Below are 25,892 nucleotides of genomic sequence, written 5' to 3'. Positions count from 1 at the left end.
TCACTACCTCCCTGATGCCTACTCTTCCATGTTTTTAAACCTTTCATGAGCCCTTCACAAGAAGCTACTATGGTCACAAGAAACTATTTGTGGGACTATGCCTCATTTTTGAACATCAGCAAACACCATTCTATTGAAAGAGGTTTGAATGAACTGTGACACTTTTCCCTGTTTTGGAAAACTGCATGGTTTCAAATTAAACCGAAAATAAATGCCCCAAAAACTAAGTGATTGTATCCTGAAAGAAATGAGAGAAAGTTTACATGCTGTACTGTTGGACCTGTAGAACAAGTAGCCCCTTTGGTGTACCTAGAAAATTTAATGAAACCTTGTCTAAAACAGATCAGGTGATTCATGCCCTAGACATACCTGTTCTTCTACGCTGACCACCAAGTGAAGCACTGGGTGACAGGCTAACTTATCAACATCTACATTGCATATGTAAAATTAAATGTCATGAATTTCTCTGGTTGCATCTGTAATCACTTCAGACATTTCCTAGCAAAAAAAGAAACATGATACCTTCCAAAGAGCTCAAATGCATGGCTTTTGAAAGGCGAGAAATGACTTGGAAGTTCTTTGACCAAAGGGAAATATCGATCAACTTTTTCATGAATAGTTTTGCCACAGAGCAGTTGGACATCTTATAAGTGTCCACAAAGTAAGCAGACACAGACATCGTTGAGAAGAATACTTCAACAGGGAAAGGTGCAAAAATACGGAGCAGACAATCAGAGGCAGAGGAAATAGGCGGAACCTGGGCAGAACTTATTGAGGGTCTGTATAAAGAGTATTTTCTATTTTTCTATGTAAAATTCAATACGTGAAGTTTCTCAAACTAAAACATGTTCTGTTCTAGGCTAGAAAATTAAACTGAGCAACCAGTAAAACTTCACCACTCCAGTAGTCGTAGGAAATGACATAGTGATAGCATGCTGAATTACATTATTTTTCTGACATAAACAGATCTGATATGGATATAGAGGAAGGTAAATAAATTCTTAATTACTTGTCTAAATCTTGCCTTTTTTCCTTGTAAAACTAGAGATTGAAGAGAATGGCTAAATTAACACCTTTAAATCACAGAGAAATCAGAAGTAACATTTGTACATGACGCTTTACAATTTGAAGACATAATATTAAGTTATTAACTTCTTGTACTCCCAAGTACATCAGGTGACTGTGAGTCAAGAAAATGTATACTGTCTCCTACAATTGTCTGTGTATGTCACTTACTACAAGGACCAAATTACCTTTTCTTGGGCAAGTTTGGATGTAGAGTATCCAGATCAGAGAAGTTCTTCAGATGACAAGTCTTGAATACCTTGTTGAAATATGAACTAAAGAGAACAGAGAGAAAGTAGGAGGGAGATGAAAACAGAATCATTACTTTTTATAGTATGTTATATGTTGCAACAAAGGTTAATATATATATATATATATGATTAAACTGACTATATTGCTTAAGATGTGCCTTTTTTTCATAACCAGACAGCATGTAGTCTATCATTACACATGAAAGGAAATTGCTATTAAGAGATATTCTATCCGTTGATCAAATGACAAAAAGACCCTTGAGCTTGCAGTCAGTAATATGTGCAAAAAGGTTCCATGTCTGTCATCTACCACAATGAGCCTTACTGGTGCACAAGTTCAAAGCTGCAGCCAAAGAAAGTCGTGCATTGCAGACCTTAGTATTTTGAAAACATAGAGGCAAGGGTAGCATTAAACTACTAAAGAAACATTCATGAACGGTAAGGGCCCAAAGTACACTACAGTTTAATTCAGGACTACTGATCCATGGCAAAAAGGGCAAAAAGGAGACAAGAAAAACTAGTATTTTTTGCCAGAACCTTGTAGGATGTTAGCAGCAGCAGCTCCACTTATGTACAAGCTTTGCCTTCCAGTCTTCAAAATGGATAGATTACTTCTTTCTGTCATACAAAAGTATGCGCTCTGTCATGATTTATCCTAGACCAACTTTCAGAAATGAGTCACAACCTTTGTTTAAAGGGTGTTGGGTTGTTTTTTTTGAAATGCTGACACAAGCTCAGCTACTGCATTGTCAACAGGGAACACTACTGCGGAGAGACGTAAATGACAGTCGCACAGAGTAGAATAAATTAATTCAATTGTAAAACAGCCAATTATACATTACATCTGGTATCTACTCTTCTTTGTTATAAGACAGCTTTTTTCATGCTATGGATGAAATATAGCAGCCTGCAAAAGCAGTGGTAGAGCCATTTTGCTTTTATCATATCAATACTGTTCAGTGTCTTATTTTAAGGTTTGTATTTCTATTCATGTGATAGCCTCATGTTTTCTTTTGGCTTCAGTTTCAGAGTTTTAAAATTTTGCCATGTACACATTGAGAAATACCCCAGAGGTCAAATCCCAATTTATTGATGTCTGAAATCTCATTATTTTTGAACAAATCTCATTAGTTTAAGACCTAACTGGTGATTTTTTATTCTTAGGCTTATTAACATTGATAATAATATAACTAATGTATATCTCTTCTTTATATAAATGAACAATTAGAAACAATATAAGCAATTGCAAGCAATATAAATATTTTTTTTCATTGCTTTTGTGACAAATGTGATGAAATTTTCCCTGAAGAGGGTTGATTATAAATCAATTACAATCGGATGTCTCTGCAGAAACGACCAGTATGAAGAGGAGGCAGCCTGGTTTTCTTCAGTCAATTCAATAAAGAATGAACATGCTTCACCGCCAGCACAGACTACATGAAAACAAAAGGAACATTGTCTTAAACTGAACTTTGGGTTTACCTGTGCACTCTTTAGGAGAAACATATTTTTCACTGTTTCAACGATGACTTCCTGAGAATCCTTTTAACTTCAACTATAGGCCGTGCATGTCGGGTCATAAAAAAAAGGGGGGGGTGGGGGAGAGAGAAGGTAGGGTGCATCTCTGTTAACTCTGTGTAAATAAAATTCCTCCATATGGTTGAAATTCCATCCTTCCCAGGCTGGGTCCTTCAGATAAAGCTCTTATAAAGTCCAGACTGGATATTTGAAAAGTTGGAGTTTTGACTTTTCCTTGAAGTATAAGTAATTTTTGCACTTTTTGCTGAACCAAATCATCTGTTTTCTCTCTTGACTGCTATGACTATTTTGGTTTACCTGCTTATCAGAAGATAATGGAGAGAGGTCTCAGGTACAAACTGTTAATGATCTAAATGAAGGAAATGAGACAAACTAATAAAGATGTCTTGTGTTTTCATTTAGCATTTAACTACAGCACGTGTCAATGCAAATGTTAGAAACTATTTAACTTAAACATCTAATTTTTGGGTGATGTTTCTCTTATGCACTGGGTATGGGTGGGTAGAGTAGTAGGTGGGTGGGAAAGTAGATGCGACCTGAATTCCTGTTGTGAATACAATTCCATTCTACTGATTTCTTGACCAAAAAAAAAAAAAAAAAAAAAGATAAAAAAGAAAAAGGACAGCATCCATATTCCTCTGTGGAAGCCCTCCTTGAAGGTCACCTCTGATTATCTTGTATCCTGATGACAGAATATTATAATACTAAAAAATTACCCTTTTTTCCTCTTAAGAACCTAAGAGGAATCTGCTTTTCTCATTGTTGTCCATGCTAATACTTCAGTACATGAATTGCATCATAGATTTGTGTACCTCTATTGATTTCAAATTAGTTTAAATGTTAAACATATAAATGTTTGCAGGAGCAAGGCCTTTGTTTGCCTTTGTTACTCCTTTAGACTGGAATCTCATGACCGATATGATTGGGGTATCTGGAGATTGCGTTTGGTCTTAAAGTATGTAAGATTTCTATTGACTGAAAGCTTTGTTTTCAGGTGCAATAGGAAGACTAGGGTCATAAGGAAAGCTGTTGGTTTGCCTCATTTAGTAAGGTAATCTTGGATATTTTTAGGATCTCAGATGGTAATTTTCTTGCTTTGTAGCACTGACTGAAAATCAACATTGCTTCAAAGTTACTACTGATGCCATACCTCAGAGTGGGGGAGGTTTAGGAGAGTCAATTTATTTTCAGGAACACAACTGCAAAACATCTCAAGCAGCAGTTTCTGTGTGGTTTTTAATTATCCCAAGGTAGGGATTGATACACAAATTCAGAACACTGAAAAAATAATATCACTATGAAAAAAAAGGATGACTACCTAAATCACTTTTTTCAGTCCCCCTTTGAAGAACACCTATAAACGCAAGTTTAGAATATGGTTAAATTAAGACCATATATTTAATAGATTAAATATAAATTAAAAAGTGAAGTAGAATATAACTCCAACTTAGATAAAAGCATTTATGAGCAATCTTCATAAAGACAAAACATTTACATTTTAATCCTTACATTGTGAATTACATTCATCATTGCATTCAGTGCATTATATTAATTAATCAAATGTGTATAGGCATGATAGTCACTGCCTAAAAAATAGGAGTTCAGATTAATGACAGAAGAGGGCTACAATAGATAGAATTTGCTTAGGTCAAAATTGATTTGGGGAAAGATGGTAAACGCTCCTACTCCAAGAGTAAACAATACTCTCAATTTCAAAAAGACAAGTTTGATAAATCAAGGGAACTTACCTGTGAAGTCAGGGACTGAGGAATCCAAATGCTGAGGATAATGTAATTATTTTCTATGAAAAGGATCATGGTATGCAGACTTTTTGTCTTAAGAAAGCAGGGAAAGTTCTAGAGAAGGGCTGCAGAGCTAGTTCAATAAATAGCCATAAGCAAAAACTGAAACACTTAGAAAATGGCAAAGAGGACTAAACACAAAGGAAAAGTTATCTGAGGGATCACGAAAAGGAAGGACAAAATGAGAATTGCCAAAAATCAAGCTGAGTTAGACTTCAAAAAAGATATGAAAAGCAAACAGCAACAAAGTTTCTTCATCCCCATAAACAAAAGACAATAAAAGACTGTAGCTGCTATGCAGTGGGAAGTGGACAGAGATGGAAGATAATCTTGGCAAAAGATAAATTGTGCTTCACTACTGATCTGAAAAAAAAATAATGTGCCTCAGTTTTTAATGAGGACAATGACCGATCATTGGAGCAAAGATGGTTTAGATATTAGCAGGAGTATGGAAAAGCATAGTTCAGAACAAAGCAAAAATCAGGAAAAGTAATGCAGTCTGTTCAAGAGACTGCATCTTGAGAGAGACTTCTCCATCTCCACTCCATTTCTGAGAGGAACAAGCATGTAAACTCAGGGGTCTAGTACCCAACGAATGGAGAGAAACCAGTTTCACACCTATCACCAAAAAGGTGGCTAACGCCTGCAGTGGTGATTTTGTAGCCATGACGTGTGGGCCTCTAGAACACAAACTATCAACTACACATTAGTTCAGAGTTGAAATTCTTAGTGTGTTTATTTCATTCACATTTTCAAAGTGGAATCAAGTGGTTATTCTATTGGCCAAACATTTGCTCCTAGACATTTAAGCTAAACTTTGAGAATCTTCAGTAAATTAATAATAAAAAACAACATACAATGTCCAAGTATCAAATGAATGTTACGTCTACTGTTGCTATTCAATGTATACAGAATTTTACGAGAATTAATTAATTGTCAAAGTTTCCTGGGTTTGATTGGCAATTGCCATTTGTTGGCAAAGTGAGTGTCAGCGCTACATTTACAAGTTCTGTCAGTCAAATCTGAGCTAACTGCAGTGGAAATCATAATGGCAACCTGAGAAGGATTTCATAGCAGGACAATTCTTTGTATTTATTTTTCTCATTTAATTTAGAAGGATATTTGCTGGTTGTAGACAAGAAGTAGGAAATAATCATTTGAGATACTTGCGATTCCAATTTTGTGCTAAAAATTGCTCGAGTTACTAAAATGCTGCTGTTGCTTGTTACTATAGTAAAACAACTCAGAACTTCCGTAACGTAAATGAACAGCCCAGATTTGCTACAAAACTGCTCCTGACTTTTGACTCACTGAAATGTGAAGTTGGCTCTTGTTGCCATTCTCCCTGCAAGCAGAAATCTGAGAAGCGGGGCAAGTAAATTGAAACAGGAATGGAGGAGCAGGGCCAAGTTGGCCATATTAGAGATGAATGCTTTTGTTTTTTAAAAAACATGGGGGAAGTGTCGTGAAAGTCATGCATTCTCTGGGCATGCACTGGCTTTCTAGAAACTTGCTTTTTTGTTCTTTTTGTAGCGACCATCAAAATGATTGAGGAAGGCAGCAAAGGTGCTCCTCCTCCTCACAGCACACTAGTTTTTGTTTCTCGTGGTCACATACCAGGGTTGCAGAGAACTAGCGTAACATTAACCTTTACATAAATATTACAATGAATGTTCTCCTTCACAAAGAGTGAGCATGAGCCTTTGCTGCCCGTTGGGTGGAGGGCTGGTAAATGAGGCTTTATTCCATATTTGAATCTTCATTATTCTTGGCAATGCCTCTCATCTAAGTTGGCAGCTCAGAATTACTTTGCTGCCACAGCCCCCTATGGATCGTTGCAGCAGCTCAAAATAGCTGTTCAAAGTGAGGAAACCTCTGCACAAGGAGTAGCCTCGAGGGAGAAATTTCAAGAACTCTACAGCCCCTTTGTGCTACTGGAAAAGTGTAAAGAGACTGGGTAAGAATACAGAATTCATCGTTGTCCTTTCCTCACAATAAAACATTCATACTTTCTCATCTTTCTTTCTGGACTTGGTTATTTGTTGACACTAAGCTTGCCAGATTCAAGAATACGGGTAAGAGCAAAGACTGCTTCTTGCTGGCTCTGGGAGCTCTGTGTCTGGCAGCTGGTTTGGTAAGGAAAACGGGGAGCAGCTTCTGCGCCACACAAGTCTGCATCCTGTTTTGGACTGTCCAGAAGCTCTGTTTTGGCAAGCAGCAACTCTGAATCATGCTGACTGCTGGGCTCGGTTACACACCTAACAAAAAACAAAGTAAAACCAAGCTGATACAATGACATCAGTTTTGTACTACACACAAATTCCTCCTGTTTACGGGGTAATGCACCTGGCCAGTTGCAGCCTGCTGCACCAGCAGATCACTACAAAGGAGCCAGATCATAAATAATTTTTGGCCCTATGTCTCACGATCATATGATGATGCCTGAGCCTTCCTGACTTCCAGAGCCTGCCTTCCTCCAGATTCAATTGTTTGACTAAGGTTATTAAATCAATTTTAAAACTGCTGTGGTTAAATTAGTACGACCCCTTTGACCAGATATTTTGAAACCTGCAAGTCCTTCGGCTCCATTCCCATCCCTTATCTGTGGGTAATCTCACTTGTAAACATGAATTCAGCTACCATCTTTCCAACGATGACTCACAGAACCTCTCTCTAATCCACAACAATCTCCTTCTGTCCTTCCTGAAACCTCAGCCTGTCCCTCAGACAATACTTTGTTCATGCCTACTTGCCAGTCAGGCTGAAAAAAGGGCTTTCACTGCTCTTTTCTCTCCTCCACCTGCTCTCTCTCTATTTTTCAGCAATCAAGCCTCTCATGAAGGAAGGCCTGCAGCCTTCAGCAGTAATATAAATCACTCTTCAGGTGTTCGTACCCACACTCTCTGGCTTCAGATATTCTACATCGCCCTGCTGCTTTTCCATTACATCAAAGTACTTGTCTTTGTTTCCAAATTCTTTCACGGCTTCATCTTACTCAGTGCTGAGATCATTTCCCTCCTCACATCAGCTGGTGACACTGGGATGCATTGTCACATGTTAAACTTTCAAACCAGTGCTTTCCACTGCTTTTTAGGTTATTCCCTCACATTGAGAAGCTTCCTAGAAATAAGAAAGAGGGACTTTTTTGTTGTTGTTGTTGTTTAATATCGTCCTTTTCTGCAGTGTCTTAAAGGTAGTCTTACGGATGATTGCTGTGCCTTAAAACCAGGAGACAACTGCCACAGCTAGTAGGCTAGGCCCACTCAGACTAGCGTCTGGTAGCAGCTGGGAAGAAATTGAAGCCCAAATTGGAAAAGTAAGAGAAAGTGGTGGCTGAATGGGGCAAACAAGAACACAGAGAGCCTTTGGGAAATGCTGGAGACGGTACATACACACGTGGTCCAAGTCATGGGGTGAAACTACACTGCAGTCAAGGGTCAGCAAGGCAAGGGCTCCAACCAAGACAAGACGATGACGCGCCTGGATGGAGAAACATCACATGGACCATTTGCAGACAGAAAGCGGGATCAGCCAGATGACTGAAAACTAACATCAAACTGACAGAAGATGGGATTTGGGATTAGTGTGATGGATGCAGAAACAAGTGTAGGGGGACTAGTACTAAAAATAAACGGGGTCTGGGGCTGGACAGAGTTCACAACCTCACGGCTTTGGCTTCATAAGCACTTTAAGGTGATATAACCTTTATAACTACTGGAACAAGTGGTCCTGCACTCCCCACCGGAGGTTTCTCGTTTGTGCCCTAGCACAATCTCTTTATGCCAGCACAAGCACTCATGTAGCTGGGACACGGACCAGCTCGGGGACCCGATGCAGGTTAAAGCCGATCATGACTAAAAACTATTAACCGTGATTAACACCGAGCAATGAGCATTCAGCCTGACGCAGCGGGGAGCACACACAGGGCGGAGGGGGAGCGCTTTATTTCACAGCGGTGACAGCTCGCACCGAGTTCGCCGGGACCGCAATGGGGGAGCTCCCCCCGCGCCTGAGGAAATGGCACCGGGGAGCGGCCGGGCCGCTGCGGGCGGGTGGGGCCAGAGGAACCGGCATACCCCTGACGGGCGTCCGCGCCAGCCTATGAGAAGCGGCGGAGGGCGGGCCGGAGAGGCGGCGGGCCAATGGCAGGCGCCGCCCCGCCCGCCCCGCCCCCGCCGCCCCGCGGGGTATAAAAGCGGCGGAGTGCGCGCTCAGCCCTCGCTTACACAGTATGGCCGGCGACATTAGCTAGCGCTCGCTCACCGCTCTGCTCTGTAACAGGGGAACGCACGGACTGCAAGGAACCGCACCGCATCGCCCGCGCCCCGCTCGGACTGTAACCCCCGCACGCACGCTCACGCCGCCGCCGCGCACTCCGGGTGGTTTAAAAAAAAAAAATAATAATAATCCTTCATCTTTTTTTTTTTTTTTAAATTAATATTAAAAAAAAAAAAAAAGAAAAAAAAAATCCCCCCCCGGAGGTGAAACCCGCGGCGGGGCGGCCGTTAATTTCTGTGGTTGTTGGTTGCCGAGTTGTCTCACCATGAAGGAGAACGGTGCACACTTCTTCGAAGGGACCGAGAAGCTGCTGGAGGTGTGGTTCGCCCGGCAGCAGCCCGCGCCGCAGGAGCCGCACCAGAGCAAGGGGTCCGGCGACCTCCGCACCATCCCCAGGTCCGGTAACGGCCGCCGGGAGCGCGCGCGGGGAGGGGTGGGGGGGGTGGGGGGGAACCGTCGACCGTTGGTCGCAACGGCCGCGCTCGCGCCCTCAGGGCTGCGGAGCTGGCTCTCCGCGCCCCCCCGTTTTCCAGTCAGTGACAGCGGGGGTCACCTTGGGCAGCCCCCCCGGGGTTCTCCTCCTTCCTCCTCCTCCTCTGAGGTAGGGCAGGAGGCCGCCATTCCGCGGCGCCACCGCGTGCGGCCCGGTGCGGTCCCTGCTGGCAACATGTGGCGCCGCCCGGTCCTCGTCCTCCCCCTCTCCACACCCCGAGGAGCCCCCACAGAGACCCCCCCCAAAAAAAAACCGGCGGTACCGGGAGGGGGGAACCCCACCCCTGTGGCCGGCACTGGGGGGGGGGTTGGGGATCGCCCCCTCCTCCCCCCGGAGTGCGGCTGGAGCGGCGATTTACACGTGAGTTTCTTGGCGCTGCTCCCAGACCGCGCCGCCTGGCTTTTTTTTTTGCCTTTTTTTTCTCTCTCTCCTTTCCCCTCTCCCCCCCCCCCCCCCCCCCCCGCCTCATTGACAAGTTGAAGCCAATGAGAGCTGGGCGCCGCCGAGGGGTGGGCCCCCGCCTTGTCACCCAATGGGCATCTGAAGAATGTGCTGGCGCTTCTTTCGCTACCACCCAGCGAGGCAGGAAGAAAGGCCCGCGGCCCGCACGGCCCCGGCTGCACACGTGTTCCCCAGGCGGGCCCGAGGGCAGCCCCCGGCCCTGCTCCCGCGGCCCTGCTCCCCCGGCCCTGCTCACATTAGGCAGACGGGACCGGCTGGGAGGCTGCGCTCCTGTCAGTGGTTCATTACCAGGCTGGCGCCTGGAGGATCTGGTGTCTTCGGTGTGTCCAGATTTGCACGTGTATATGGCTCTGATCCGGTGGTCTTTGGTCAGGGAGCTTGGAGGAGATGTTGTGATGCGTTGGGTGCATGTACTGCCATAGTCGCTTCTCCATTCAAAGGTACATACTTAGGAAAAGGCAAATTCCACGTGCTTTGTCTTGGCATTTCTCAGCATCTTTCCTGTGTAAATGTACTGGTAGAGTTAGCTACCCAAAGATCTGAATCACCAGTGAGCAGATAACTGCCTTTCCTGAAATAATGAGTGTCTGCCTTGTGCATGTCTGTCACTAGCTCACAGGTAGAAGCTTAATTTCTGCCATGACAAAAGCAGTGCATGATACGTGTTTAGCTCTGACCTGTTGCGGTGTGGTGTTCTCGTGTAACTCTGACTTGCAAAGCTGTTCAGATCGCTTTGACTTTACGTTTGTAACATGGCAATGATGAGATATAGGTGGTTACACAGTTCTTTGCTACATAGCGGTACTGCAGATACTATAAGGTTAGAATTTGTATAGTTGATGTCCATGCAATCCTGGAAGAGCAAATTCTTGCTGAAACGGGTGCTGCTGATCTGAAATATTATGTAGGCACTTCAGGGTTCCTGTCACGTTTAATTTCTGTAAATGTGAAAGATTCCAAGGCTTGACTTCGCATTCATGTGCTGGTGTTGGAATATGCACATCTTCTAGTTTAGGGATGGCATTCTGCAAATGCTTTCCTCATTGACGCATTCATACTTTCTAGGCTGTTTGTGTTCTGAGGCTCGCATTAAACCAGCAAACTGAATTTTTAAAATTGCTTAATACAATTTAATGGAATTGTAAGGCAGGTACTTCCTCAATTCCTTTATGAGGCTTAGATATGGCTGTAAAGTTTTAATAGGGCAGATACAAACTGTTAACTGTTGAATACGTGGCCTTTAACACGGTTTCAGAGCTGGGAGCAAGCTTTGAAGGTGTTTGCGTTAATTGGGTCTTAATACAAGATGTTGATTGAAGCCGTCTATCTTTTGGGTAGGGGGTGTGACATGTTTGAAAACTGCTGTTAACCTGTGTTCAGGGGTAATGGTGATACTGTGTTGTTAGCATAAAAGGCAGTTTCATAAACATCCTCTTCTAGAAAAATGTTAAAAGGAAATTATTTCACTACAGCTAATACATGCAAATGAGAAGATTCTGAATACAGTATACCCCACTATGCTAATTCTATAAAGGCAATTGAATAAGCTAGTTTTTTGAACAGAACTTGAAATCAAAGCTGAAACTGAGAACAATAGCTAAATTAGAGTCAAGTTGCAAACCAGTTGAGCTCGCCTTTTGTACAGTAATACCTGCTTAGTAGTGAAATGCTAGCCATTCATCTACTGAATGACTAAGCTGGTGTTCAAAGCCAAAAATTTCCATGTTGTGTGTGCTTGTTAGAGATCAGATAGTTTGAAGTCTTTGCTGGATATTACCAGCTATTAAGGAAAAAAGTTCAAGCACTGGTTAACTAAGAAATTCTTCACAACTTTCTCCTGTGAGCAGGCCTGTGTTCAGAAGAATAATTTGGATAGAGGTGTTTCAGAAATTGACCTGTAATTTTCTGTTTCAGTACCTTCAGTAAAAACCCCAGCTAAAAACTCAAAATGAATTATGGGCTTGGCTTTGTTGAGATTTGGGGGCTTTTGGTTCGTTTGCTGATCGGTTCTGCAAAAATGTCTTGTGGTTGAAATAATGGCCAGCATCTGAAGATGCCTACCCCACTCATACCGAGAAGTGGAATGAAGTTAACGTTTTTGTGGTTTCAGAATCATTTGCTTTAACTTAGTGCGTGTTCTCACTATGCTATGTAAAGCATGCTTGTTAAAAATAGTCTTCAGCTAAGGATGAGAATGAGGGCTTGCTGGAAACATGACGAACACGCTGTGAGTGGAGTTCTGTGATGATTGAGTAGCGCCTTCACTCTCTCCAGAGTAAAGAATGCAGTTTATGCCTTCAGATGATTGAGCAGCTCTGCATTTCCTTATCTCAAGGCTTATGATCTTAATTGTACAGGCATTCGAAGCCACAGGTTAATGATTCTAGTATTTGGGAGCCCATGTCTCAAGCATTCAAATCTGAAAGATACTCTGAAATAATTTATGGACTTTTCATTTGTTTCTTTGCACACGTATTATGTGGCCACATGATAAGAAACTGGAAAAAGAACAATGCAGGAATGAGCAATAGGGAGTGACACTGATACTATGAGGTTCTCAGCCTGTGCCAGATGAGAACTCCTAAGCAACTGCACAGTCAAGTATCTGAACCAAATTTGTACAACACCCTGCAGCCTGAGTCAGCTCACTGCTGTCGTGCCATAGTACCTCCCTCTTCCCCCAGCCCTGCAGACCGTAGCGGGGCTCTCTGCGTGTTTCGCCACGCAGTGGGGCACCAGGAGGCTGTGAGTCTGTCCTGCCGTGCTCGTGCTCTGCCAAGCTTCTCAACGGTGCAGAACTGGGTGGCACCTGCAGAGGGCAGTGCGGGGAGGTGATGAGGGCTCTGTCACGGTTCTTTCTGAGCTCTCTTGCATGCAGTTGAAAGATAATGCGGAGAACTTTATCAAAGAATTCAGTCTTTCCCTCATCAAACTGATGTTCTTAGAAACCAGATTATTGCAGACAAGTTCAAAATTACAGATAAAATAGGTTTGCCTGTAACTCTCAAATGATAGAAACGAGCCCCTTTATGCTCAGTACTACTACTAATTGTGATACTGCTTGCAGAAAGTTATGACTTGCACCAAGGCTTTTTGATGTTTTCCTACCTTACCACTGAAACTTCTGAAGGACTTGGTTAGTCACTTCCTGTCAAAGATCTGGTCCCCTAGTGACACTTCATAGAGTATCCTGTTAAGATGAGTAGCTACTCATATGTTGAAATGGCTTTCCTAATGGCTGTTTTCTCAGCCAGGAGAGCAGGAAGATTTGAGGCAGGTACTTGTTGTCTTACAGCACGTTCCTTCTGGAGAAGGTTAGACTGATACTTGCCCCAAAAGTTGCCTATAAGACCTAAGTTGAAGTTCTGAGGTGCCTACCTGGGGCTTATGTGTCCTGAAACATCTTGTGTGTCAGGTGAGTTTCCTACTTTGGCAGAACAGGACTGCCCCTCAGATATCTGTGGATGTAATGGATGGAGTCCTACGATAGTAAAGGACCTGTGAGAGTAGCACTTTGCAGCCTTTAAAACAATAGGATTCTCTTTAGTAGTTGGCTCAGGATCTTGTAGGCAAAAAGTACCTGGTGGGGAGTGCTGCTCGGAATTGCTAGTGCTGTGGATGTCGTTTGCCATTCAGGTGCTTGCCTTTAATTTGAGGTCATGTGCGTGCCCCTGGAGAGTTTCTTAGGCTTAAGATAAGGGAGATGCAGATGGTCTTTCTGTGCATCTGTGTGCAGAGCATATACAGGGTGTGTAGGTTTTGTGCGCTCCACAGATACTGCAGCAGTACAATTATCAAGTTGCAACTGCCTTGTGTCTAAACTCAGGGTGGATACATGATTCAAGGTAATCTATATTCTACAACAATTTATAAACTAAATTACAATTCCAATAGGAAATTAACTCACATAATTCACATCTGTCAGTTTGCAGGGGGGGAAAAATATCGGCTGCTAAGAGATGTTTTAAAAAGTTTCATTTGAGTAGTTGGCCTGTACTGCTTCTGCCTGTTTCAGAATCCTCATCAGTAATATTGCAGCTCTGGCACTGGTCTTGAGTCAGCTTCTGTGCTCCTCACCTATAGCTCCTGTGCACAGGTGGGTTAGACAAGGCATTACACTTCTGACTGTTCTGGATCTTGAAACTGGTAGGAATTTGCTTCCTGAACTGTAGCCTGTTAATGAGGTAGCTAATGCATCTGTTGGCTCCCAGAAATCCTCAGGGAACAGGTGAGGGAATGAAAGGTGTTCCTCCAGCTCAATGCTTGACTCCAAACAGGGTCTGAACAGTAAAGTACAAGGTAAAAATTGGTGATTGTTTGCTTACTACAGGCTATTGAGTTGTCTTACTTTAATTGGAAGTTTTGTAGACATTTTCCTTAGAATTCCTGCCTTGCTGCAGAACAGTTTTTTTTCCCAGTGCTATCTGGGTTGCACTAGCAGGTTGTACCTAGGTACTCTTACTGGACTGGGGGGGGGGGGGTATGTTTTTTGGAGGCTGTTGACTGTTTAGAAGAGCAAGTGCTCGAGATGGTTCCAGATCAGTTAAATTGCTGGTACCCCCTTCCTAGTTGGCCTGAAATGCTGTGAGCAAACATGATGGTTTAGAGCTTTACTGAGATGGACCACTGACTATTCATTTCATTGCATACTAAAGCATATACCTCCTAAAACTAAAAATACCCTTGAGTTCTGATAGGATTTCCTTGCTGACATGCCTGGGTGGAAGATTGAAAGGAAGTTATTTGCATTCTGGCAATGAGTCCACTGATAAGACAGTAAGCTTTGCAACACAGGTGTAGGAGTAGATTGCTAAACCTGATTCTTTTTCCTTTTTAGTATAGTTTACTATTCAAGTATAGAACAAGTAGCTGGCTATCATTTAAGTACAGACAGTTGTTCACACTTGAGCACATGTATTCTGGTTTCATTTCATATTCTCTGGGCAGGTGTGACCATTTAAGAAGTACATTGCTTGCCTACTGGAGAAACTGTGGAATTTCAGTGGGTGTCAATTATTTTATGTTTGAGAAAGAGGACTTTATAGCTTTGGAGGGGGTAATAGGTTTCTGTGACTGAGTAGTGCTTTGTCAGTTTGGAGTTCCAGTGGATGCAGGTCTGCTACAGAAGTCACTTAGCTGCCAATGATACTCAGGCATCATGTTCTCATATATTTAGCCCAGTTATAGGGAAGCAGGCTCCAAACAAAGTGTCCAGGGCTGTCCCAGTGATGTCTGGCTACAGAAAATGTGGGAAATAGTAATGCAATCCTCAGTTCCCTTGAAGGGGGAATTTTGAGGAGCAGAAACCTGTGACGGCATCTTATTGAAAAGTAGTCTTGCTTCTTTTTCAGTTGGAAGTTTTGCTTCACAGGTAAAAGTTAATTATGAAATAGGATGTAATGTTCTTAGGTCTTTCACAGTTAATAACTTTGAGGTTCTTCTGCTTGACAAAATAAAATGGGATTAATTATAATACATATACTGGTAATATTGAATTGCTGTTTTAAGGTGGTATATGTCTCCAACCTGAAATACTTAAATAATTCTACAGATTAACCAGAAGGAAGAAATGCAAGAGTTAGAATTTTAGTAAACTCTAAGTGGTACAAAGCAGTCCCAGATGTTTTTTAGCTCTGCTTTAAACAATGGAAAATGTCAAATACTAAGGTCATCTTGTTTAAATAGATTATATTGAGATCAAATACAGCATGTTAGTGGCCTTTCGGTAGTTTTTTCCTGTGCTTAGCTTCAAAATGCATATAGATACAGGCCAGTATCTCCACAAAACTCCGCAATGTGGCCAAGTCTCATCCTGGCTGCTGCAACCCGGTATTTTATGTATGTTTCTGGATCAAGCTTGGTATCTTGTGTATTTCTCAATATGAAGGCTTTTTCTTTCTCAATGCAACCCTTATCAGATCAAATCGCGAACTTCATTCCCATAAATGAATGCATGAACACGTAGCATTTGCTTAGCTATGGCTTCTGTACTTGGATTAGTGAAGGGTTGAGCAAAGCTTTAATATTCAAACATCTTGTGCAACGGTTGTTTTCGGCAATAGAACCTAAATATCAATTACAGTACTAACTAACATAAAGTAGACATGCTCTGCCTTGGACTTAACATGCAATATTGCAGTATGCTGTACTGATCCCATCACTGTTGGGCTTCTTGAACACCAGAATTTTTACGTCTTCCACTAATATGATTGAAACTTGGGTAAGCCATTTTCTTGAAATGTCCAGTGCTGCAGTACACTGCTAGTTAGAAAACTTGTTTGCCTATGTAATGCTAGGGCTTTGACTGACCAGGTGTAAGAAGCCTGTGAAGGCAGAGACTTAGGCTTTTGCAATGCCTGAGATAGTTACGTATCATTAATGCTCAGACTAGTACAAAATCAGATCTGTGGTAGTGTACCTGTAGGTTTACTGCAGCTCAGCATCAGGCAGGGTGAGGGAGCTATGCCTCAGCTTTCCCAAATGCTGTGTTAGATGCTGAGTATTTCTTTAGTGGCAGATAGAATATCAACAGGAGTGCTGCTGAAATGTTTTGGATGATTATTCCATGATAGCAAATACAGCTAACACATCACCTAGTTCAGTTCACAAGAAGATAATAGGATGTTACAGGAAAGTTACTAAAGCTAGCAAATGTATGCAGGTATGCTGTAGCTTCCAGAGAAAACCAAATCCTAAAGTCCTCTTCTCATCAAAATTGCCTGGTTGTCTAGGAATTTTTTTCAAGTTTAATATCAACTATTTCAGTCTTTGCATTTGCCAGGTTGCTCAAAGATGAGCAGACTGTTGTATTTTCTTACACACTTGAGTATCAGAAATGGGCACAGCCCATAGCAAGAGCATAGGATCTAATGAATGTGTGCGTGCATTAAAAACAAGCTGGCTAATTTGATCTGCAGGTCTGAGTGGGCTGTACTTTCATGTCTCTCTAGCTGCTGAAAAGTGTTTCATCAAGGTTCACTAACTAGAATGGTAGGGAGAAATTCACTTTGAATATCTGGATGGCTAAAAATCAGAGTTTATGAACTGGATCAGATGTGCACTTAATCACAAGGGATTTTAAGGTGCAGAGAATTCTTTTAAACTCATATGTAATAGCTTCACTTTTATCTGAAAGGAGGCTATAGAGAGTCTGTAAGTTAAGTATGTTCTGGTTGACTTGTATAACAGTTTAGTCTAATACAGACTTTAGAAGAGTAAAAATTCTCAAGTGTTAGTAACAAAGGTACAGAGTTCAGTTGTAGGAAGCATTTTCAAGTGAGGGAGAAATGAGAGGCATTTTTGTTGGGGTGTTTATAAAAGCAAAGTGCATCTGGATTACAACTGAGATAGCATCTAATAGTTCAACTTTGCCTTGAGGTTTCACTTCAGTAAATAGGCTTGTTTTCTATGGGGAGGGATTGGTAGCTGCTGGAGGAATCCTGCTGAAAGATCTAACAGTGAGTGCTTTGTCCTGAAGTACAGCTACAGAGCTTTTGCAGTGCCAAAGGGTGAGAAGATCTGACTCCTGAGGAAGGATTAGGCTGACAGTTACGTGAGCAGCTTGGGCCAACCTAGGAGCTTGCCTGGTGACCAGAAAACATATTTTCCTCCAGTCTCCCAGCTGTGAGGAGGCATCTACCTTCTGGCTGCTGGTAGAAGGGTCTTCAGTTCTCAGTTGGTTCAGCTCTGTAACCTGGTGGGTAGTTTAGCTTTATGCTGGGTTAGTCAGTTCCCTGGCTCATGACAGGTCTGAGCACAAGAGCCAGCACAGACCCACAGATGGGATAGGCTGTGGGAAGGGAGAGACAGGAGAAGCGGGAAGCTGACAGACAGTCCTGTAATTTTCTGACTTCAGGAAGGTGTATCTGTTCCTGCCTGTTCTGTACCAAACTTTACTTCTATATTGGACTCTACTAATCTATGTAGACAAGAGTGAAATGACATGCATGGTTCTTGCAAGTCTGTCACTTCTCATGAGTGCTTGGGAGTTTTCTCTCTCAATTTGAGCCTTTTGATTTTCAGTGTCTTAGTAGAATTCCTTGTAGACTGAATGATGACAGTAAGTAATTGAAATGTTAAACACACTATCGTAGTGAAATCTAGCAGTGTAGATTCAACGTCTTCTAGAGGTAGAAGGAATTCTATAATCCAGATTGATCAAAGAGGAGTTCAGGTCATTGAGATGTACTGGTTCTTAGGGCTGATTTTCAATTAAATTGTGCATTTGAAGCTGTACAGATAGAACCTATTAATGTTAACATGTTGTTGTATTGCATTAATAGCCACCAATGGCTACTGAAATGGAAAGAATGTGGATATTCAATTTAAAGCATACATTGCTATAATAGTGAATTTTATTTTCCTATGCGTAGAATGTAGGACATGAGATTTATCCTGACTTGTCTTGTTAGAAACTTGGCGTTGCTGTTTAACAGTTGCACTCATGCAGCAGAATTGGATATTGCTGTATTGTGATATGTGCAGTTCCTATGTGAAGTCTTGAGTTGCTAAATCTGAGAGCGTGAAAGGCGTGGATGAGAGCTATAATCCTGTTTGAGCTATGCTTTTTTTTGAAACCAGTGTTCCAAAAAGCTTCAGTTTAACCTGTTTGGGCTCTTCTGTAATTTCTTTGCAGGATTGAGTGGGACAAACTTCTGGAGAATGTGCATTGTTTGATCATAAGTGTGACAAAAACTGACAAGCAGGAAGCTTATGTACTCAGGTAAGCCAGTGGCGGCGGCTTATAGATTCCTGGAGGTAAAACACCTAAAGCTGTTGTATGGGATATGTTTGGCCAAGAATCCAGTCTTGGGTTGAGATCCTGCTGTTAACAGCTACAGCTTGCAAGGGCCTCCTAATCATAGTGCTGTCATGCTTGTGTTCTGTAGCAGAAATGTTTTCATAGTAATTAGTGTTTGTACTTTTACTTTCCTTAACAGGATTAAAGGCAGGTATTTCTGCACCTGATCATTGATTTTTTTGTCCTGGGATAGATAATTATTCCCCAGTTAAGAGTCTTAAGTTACAGAATTACTTCAGCAGAACAGTACATTTAAGTATTACTCTTAGATCAGCAAAAACTATCAATAAATTGGCTTTAAGGCCAGATAATGCAATCAATGGAACAACTACTACAGCTGAGGTAAGGACATCTGTAAAAAATGTAGCTTTCCTGAAATCTTGGAATTCTGATCTTGTGCAGCAGTTGGTCGTAAGGATACTACTTTTGCCATGTGTTTTTCATCTTGCAAAATATTTTCATGCTTTTTCTGCATGAACTTTACAGACATATTGACGTTCTCTGCTTTACTTCAGATTACAAAAACTGAAGCTTTTGTACTCGGAAAGACTGCCTGGAGGGCAAGGTTGGGTTAACAGCAAGCCAGTCAAAAATTGTGCTGAAGTTTTGTTTCTGCAAGCTTCATATTTAAAACAAAATTCTAAAGGGGAAAAAAACGTAACAACTGACTTGGATAAAATATAACCTTTACTTTGCAATCTTAAACAGCCTTCCAAACGAAGTTAAAACTATTTAATCTAGACTTTTACTACTGTCTGGTTACTTGGTGAGAAAATACTTGCTGTACACTTCAGCATACTGGATATAGCATCAGTGCTTATCTCCAATTCAGTGGGCCTGTAGATTTCTTTAAGTCACAACTATATGTAAACTTTATCCTATGCGTAAGGCATATGATGGAGCTGTGGTTATACTCTGTGATTTCCTCTTCCCATGGATAGGTGCTGATTTACCACTTTCTAGTAGTTAGTTTTCTTAGAAGATGCAGCCAGACATACGAAGTTCTGATCAGGACTTTGCCTTCTCTGAGTTGACTTTCTCAAAGGCCTTATTTCAGCTGAGAAAGTCAGCTTTCAGGTCTGACCCTGTTCTGCAGCTGGGTTAAGAATTTCATGCTTTCTGTGTACCCACTTCACAGCACCTGTGTGTTTCTTGGGTAGATTGAATACAGATTTTTCTGTAGTGTGGTAACTGTGATAACACAGCTAGAGCAGGTAGTTTTAGGAAATCATAATAGATCTCATGCTTGTGAAAATTAATAAATTTGACCCATTTCCCATTGTGTTTATGCATTATATGCTGAATGTTCACTTGCAGTAGTGCATTTGGTTGGGATGAGAACCAAGATCTAACCATTCTCTCCTGGTTTGTTTTAATAGAGTGCCTAACACGTTCTTCTTGCATCTTTTACAGTGAGAGTAGCATGTTTGTCTCCAAGAGACGTTTCATTTTGAAGACGTGTGGTACCACCCTCTTACTGCAAGCACTGGTTCCCCTGTTGGAGCTTGCTAGGGAGTACAGTGGGTTTGACTCAATTCAGGTGAGGTCCTAAAAATGCATCTCCCTTGGAATGTACAAAATGCTTTTTATTATTTCATATTCACTTAAATATTCTGAAACTTTTGCCATTTGTGTATGGTTCCTGTAACAGGCTGTATATGATTGACTGCTCTGCTAGGGGATTTATCTCTCTATTTGCCTATTAAAGGATGGTACATTATGAATGCTGCTGTGTTGAGTTAAGGTTACTTGAGCATGAAAGACTTGAATGATTTTAGCACTGACAAACATGGGCATGGATTTCTTCTTGTGGAAAACAAATTTGGACGTAAGCTGTCTCTTGTAGCTTACTAATCAAACTAGGAATAACCGTATATCTCTGAAATAGAAGTCTTATATACAGGTAGCAGCATTTTTGACAATGAAAACTCATGTCCTGTGAAAGCTTATGTTAAATTCTCCAAATTGTTTTTAGATTTCTAGGTGGACAGATATACTTAGTATCTAAAATGCATCTTTACTTTTTCAGAGCTTCTTTTATTCACGTAAGAATTTCATGAAGCCTTCCCACCAGGAGTACCCACATAGGAATTTCCAGGAAGAAGTAGAATTTCTTAACGAAATTTTCCCAAGTAAGTTTATAAAACTTAAGCAAAGTTGCATAGCTTGTGTAAAGTGTTGATATGAAGGGAGAAGCAGCACAATACAGAGACTTGTGAGGCCATTGATTTAGCAGACCTTGCACGAGGTTCAACTGCACAAAAATAAAAAGCTATACGTAACTCTTTGATGCTCACTTGCCAAGATTGAACTTTAAATCATACTAAGCTTGACATCTAGCACCTTATTTTAACAGACTATGTTCAGGCTTCTAAAGGGAGTATAGTGAATAAGCCTGCAGAATCCAGCTCATGCTGACCCTAAAAGCCTCATCACAAAGGCAGAGTAGTAATGTAAGGTAACCAATGCACTGAAGAAAAATGTAAGCTTTGCTCTAAAGAAACAATGCACTAAAGATGGAATTCAAACATTTAATAAAATCTAAAGCCTACAAGAGTAATCTTAAATATTAACTATTGGCAGAAAAGTTTTTTTTGAGGGAATGTGGAAACTAGTACTTTAAAACTGAGTGTTTTAAAAGCAGAAACCCTAGCAGTCTTGAGCATCTATCAGTGTGTAGCTAAAGCTATAGTATGAATTTCCTGCTAGTAGGCTCTGAATTGAGGGTGCTCAGGCAACCTGAGGGAGCCTGTTTTTCTGGCTGTTGGCTTTATGCTCCCGAAGTTAAATGTCTGCTTATTTGGTACAAGTGCTAGCTGTATCAGTGAACCTCTTAGTGTCCTGTGAAAGACTTAAACTTCCTTTAGATATGAAATGAGGCAAATCTCTTACATAGGGGATCAGCTGTGGTATGTTAACTGGAGCCTTTTTGTCTTTACTAGATGGAGCAGCTTATTGCATGGGACGTATGAATTCTGATTGCTGGTATGTATGACAAGACTGAAATCTTCGGGGGCTTAGAGTAAACTTGGTGCTGTTAATACCTATTACACAAGTGCTTTATATCATGCGTAGGTACCTGTACACCCTGGATTTCCCAGAGAGTCGGATATCCAATCAGCCTGATCAGACACTGGAAATTCTGATGAGTGAGCTTGACCCAGTTGTTATGGACCAGTTCTACATGAAAGATGGTGTTACTGCAAATGATGTCACTCGTGTATGTTTGCTTGAAAACTAAATACTTTGGGGGTGGTGGATATTAGGTAACAGAATGCTTTTCTTGCATTTAATATAAGCTTTCTTTTATGGTAGGAAAGGTCTTATAGAAAATGTCAGGTTAACATTTTGGGGTTTCTCTGTAATTTTTCCAATGTCCTTGCTTTAATATATTGAAAGGAGCAATTTGCAGTGCTTGGAGTGATCGGAAGCCTACTCCTCTGGAAAATAAAGGAACAGGCATAAAGGCACAATTGAGTAGCTTCCACTGAAGGATGGAGATGACAAGAAAGTAAGGTTTAGACTGAAGATAATGAATAGCAAAGGAGTCTAGCTGTCAAGATTAAATCATGGAGCTGCTTGTATGGTTTAGGAGGTAGTATGAGGGAGGGTTAAGGCTTAAGCATAACTCGATGGTTTTGCCTCCTTTCCTCTGATTTTTTTTATAAACAGTCAAGTCCTGTTACATGCATGACTTTCACTGATAAGTACATTGACTTCATCTGTTTTTTCCCCTCTTAAGCTTTGATTCTTATTACTGTATTTGCTACAGAGATTTGGCTGTGGCTCAAGTACTGTGTGGGGAATCAAAGTGCTTGGGATTCTGCTGTATTCAGAGTATAAGGAAGTATATCCATATTCGAGTAAATGTAAACGGCCTTTATTTTGTGAATACTTGTTGATCAGGAGCTCCATTTTAGTTGCACAAGCAGTTCTGCGCTATAATTCTAGGCTGCTCCCTCTTGGAGCTATGCAGCTTGGTTCTGTGTGTGTCAAAATATCTGATAATTTGCATGCAGCTCAGCACTTAACAGATAAGTGATAGGATGCAAAGCAAGTTTATCTACAGTGGTACAAATTATCAGACTTCATTGTTATTGGAAGAATTCTGGTGTCATAGGTTCTAAATTGGTATTCATTCTGTTTGAGTTAAACAAAAAACAAGCCTAAGGATATGTGATGAATTGAGTGGTGTAATTTTAACTTCTCTTTCAGATGAGTGGAATTCGTGACCTGATACCAGGTTCTGTTATTGATGCTACAATGTTCAATCCTTGTGGGTATTCAATGAATGGGATGAAATCGGATGTAAGTTTTTTTAATCTAATGAGAAGTTACATTAAGTTTTAATTATTTGGTGGTGATAACTTGCTTTTTTTTTCTTCAGGGAACTTACTGGACTATTCACATCACTCCAGAACCAGAGTTTTCTTATGTTAGTTTTGAAACAAACATAAGTCAGACTTCTTATGATGACCTGATCAGAAAAGTTGTGGAGGTTTTCAAGCCAGGAAAATTTGTGACAACCCTCTTTGTTAATCAGGTGAGTACCCTTGCAGTAGCATGTTAGCTCCTGAAATGCACATAGAAATGTGAAGTGCTAGAGATGTTTTTACTGGGGTACTAGTAGTCTTCAATTTGCCACTATGATTGGACACTGATTTGTTTGGAAAATAAAAGTACTCTTCAGTACTGCTCTGGCATGCTCTAAATCCAATCTCCAGAAAAGTAAAGACATTTTAAGATAAGGCAGTCCAAATTTAGTATTCCAGTGATATCCTGTAAAGTCTTGTGTAGGTGTAACTTGCACTTTTCTGAATTGGCTACTTTAGTCAGTTGTAGAAGTGCTGCTACCAATGGTAGTGCTGCCAGCTAATGATTCACAGACAAGCAGTACCCTATGTAAGGAGCAAAACCACTGCTTGGGGTTGAAACTTCCAGCAGCATTGCTATGCGACAGTTGGAAGCATGTTACGTGTCACAGGAACCACACATTAAATACATACAGTGCTAGTCTTAATGCTAGATTAAAATGAAGTAAATGTCACTTTTTGTTTTCTAGAGCTCTAAATGTCGTACAGTATTTTCTTCCGCCCAGAAGATTGAAGGGTTTAAACGTCTTGATCACCAGATTGCTCAATTCAGTGATTACAACTTTGTTTTTACCAGTTTTACAAAGAATCGCCAGCAACAGCACAGTTGATTAAGAATGAAGAAAAAGCGCAAAAAGAGATCCCATAGAGAAGGTGGTGGTTGCTTTCTAGTTAATGATTCAGGGGGCCATGCTTTCCACTCCCACCACCTTGTAGTTGTGGAAAGCCCTAGGTGTAATCATAGTATAACCATTTTGAATTGTATGCATTATTATATCAAGGAGTTAGATATCTTGCATGAATGCTCTCTTCTGTGTTTAGGTACTCTATGCCACTCTTGCTGTGAAATTGAAGTGCATGTAGAAAAATCTTACTGTATGAAACTTAACAACACTTGTAAAAATGATTCAGGTAGAATTACACACAGTATAGTTTTTCTCCAGGTATCGCCAAAAATTCCCCACAGACAAGGCTTTCGTCCTCATTAGACTTCAGCCTCAACCTACTCACTGGGACAGTTCTTTGTTAAATTGTCACTGTTTTTTCATGTATGTTGTGACTTCAGTCTAAAACAATTTTTGACAAACTTGTATGATTTGTAATGAAACTGATTCCTAATACTTTCATGTTCGGAGAAAGTTCTTAAAAACAGTTACAAATGGTTTTGCTACTACAGGTGGTGGTTGATTTATTTTTAAATCAAACTGACTTTTCATGCTCTAATCAAGCTTATAGGAATCTGTTCAGCTGTACTGTAACACTGGGCTAATGCATTGGTCTTTCACTTTTTAGAAACTTGGGTACAGGTACTAATGCAGGTTAAACTTCATCTTAGCTTAATGCTGATATTTATCTGTCCACATCTAAAGCTGTCACATCGCTGCACAATGGCAGAGTTTGAAGAAGGTCAAAGACTTCATGGGGGAGGGCTGAGGCAGGATCTAAGTGTTTTGGCATAGTTGTGTGACAGCTTTGCAAAGTGCAAGTTCACGTTGGCACCAGACATTTTTCTTTCCTAATCACCAGTTGTGACTGACTAAGAAGCTGGTGCTCTTGAGCGCTGGCAGGTAGATCTAGCAAAGGAGTGGAATTTGCCAGGCTGGTGTATTGATTGGTTTGGATTTTCTCAGTAAAACTTCTGACCTACCATTTCTGACTGTAAAGAGTGCTTCTAAACTGCTCCAGTGTCACTTCATTTTGTTGTTCCGAGCAAAGCTAATGCCTCTATCTTGTGACAGTCCTGTGACATTGTTGTGCATGTGACTTATGTTGTATTTGAGTGTTGTGACTTCATCTGTTTTTTCCTCCTAATTTCTAAGGTGGTTCCTCTTACTGTGACTTGAGGGCATTAAGTGAAGGCATAGAACAAGAACTGTCTGGCACACCTGGACAGAAGTGAAGTAGAATGCTATTCATAGACCATGAATAAGTGTAATTCAAAGTCACTTTAATGGGTATTGACTAAAATGCAGACTTTAAAAAAGCTGGCAGACTTTCAGCTATGCCGTTTGCAAATACTGGGATTTTAACAGCTGCGAGACCAGCACATTACCTACAAAATTGAGTGTTTTTTTCTCTTGTCCTTGCAATGTTTTGACTCTTTCTGGTTTGACGCAATGGTTTTTTGTTCCTTCCGTATTTATAAATGAAGCACTTTTTCAGTGCTTCTAAACTAAAGTCTGCTTGGTTAGAAACCAAGTGGTTGGAACATTTTGAATTTTTTATTTTAAGCATATTGTTGATGTTCTTTACCAATGTTATCAATTACATGCTGTAAATGGCACTAATGCTTTTTGGTGTTAATATTGAGGACCAATATTTCAGTGGTTTTTGTTCTTAAATGTTGTCCCGACTGATCTGACATTTGGCTTGAGGTCCTTCAAGTAGACTGAAGATCCCTTTTCAAGTAATGCTGAAATACACATTTTATAAATAGAAGCATAAGCCTTGGCTATAAAAATGAAAGCTGTTGAACGGATTATTGAACTATCTAGGGTGATCAGGATGGGGGGAGTATGGTGTTTATAATTTCTGTGGTGTTAGACTTTGATCATTTAAAAATATCTGTACCACAACTTAATGCTTCAATAAAAGTTTGCTTAAATTGTT

At 40.9% G+C, this 25,892-nt stretch overlaps 1 protein-coding gene and 2 long non-coding RNA genes across 3 annotated transcripts in view; 2 read left to right on the top strand and 1 right to left on the bottom strand.

The window, feature by feature from the left end:
* LOC125185040 (uncharacterized) overlaps positions 1-2,831 on the top strand; it is a 3,770-nt gene extending 939 nt beyond the window's left edge. The window contains exons 2-3 of the long non-coding RNA XR_007169891.2: positions 860-989; positions 2,667-2,831. This is a non-coding gene — a long non-coding RNA (uncharacterized lncRNA). The remainder of the gene's footprint in view (positions 1-859; positions 990-2,666) is intronic.
* Positions 1-9,339, bottom strand: part of LOC106032587 (uncharacterized) — a 13,042-nt gene extending 3,703 nt beyond the window's left edge. The window contains exons 1-2 of the long non-coding RNA XR_010830423.1: positions 9,200-9,339; positions 1,254-1,340 (exon numbers count right to left, since the gene is read on the bottom strand). This is a non-coding gene — a long non-coding RNA (uncharacterized lncRNA). The remainder of the gene's footprint in view (positions 1-1,253; positions 1,341-9,199) is intronic.
* On the top strand, positions 8,873-25,892 carry AMD1 (adenosylmethionine decarboxylase 1). Its single transcript, XM_066994425.1, has 9 exons — positions 8,873-9,331; positions 18,526-18,612; positions 20,104-20,230; positions 20,720-20,822; positions 21,633-21,675; positions 21,766-21,910; positions 22,906-22,998; positions 23,078-23,233; positions 23,753-25,892. Exons 1-9 carry the CDS (start codon positions 9,201-9,203, stop codon positions 23,891-23,893), a joined length of 1,026 nt encoding a protein of 341 aa, XP_066850526.1. The 5' UTR covers positions 8,873-9,200; the 3' UTR covers positions 23,894-25,892.

This window comes from Anser cygnoides, chromosome 3, assembly GCF_040182565.1.
Source record: "Anser cygnoides isolate HZ-2024a breed goose chromosome 3, Taihu_goose_T2T_genome, whole genome shotgun sequence".
Lineage (NCBI taxonomy): Eukaryota > Metazoa > Chordata > Aves > Anseriformes > Anatidae > Anser > Anser cygnoides.
Note: the sequence above shows the minus strand (reverse complement) of the source record. Positions and strands in the feature narration are given on the sequence as shown.

Coding starts and splice junctions, on each gene's coding strand:
- AMD1 (XM_066994425.1), top strand. CDS start 9,201: ATGAAGGAGAACGGTGCACACTTCTTCGAAGGGACCGAGAAGCTGCTG. Junction 20,823..21,632: donor TCTTAACGAAATTTTCCCAA/GTAAGTTTATAA, acceptor TGTCTTTACTAG/ATGGAGCAGCTTATTGCATG. Junction 23,234..23,752: donor CAACCCTCTTTGTTAATCAG/GTGAGTACCCTT, acceptor TTTGTTTTCTAG/AGCTCTAAATGTCGTACAGT.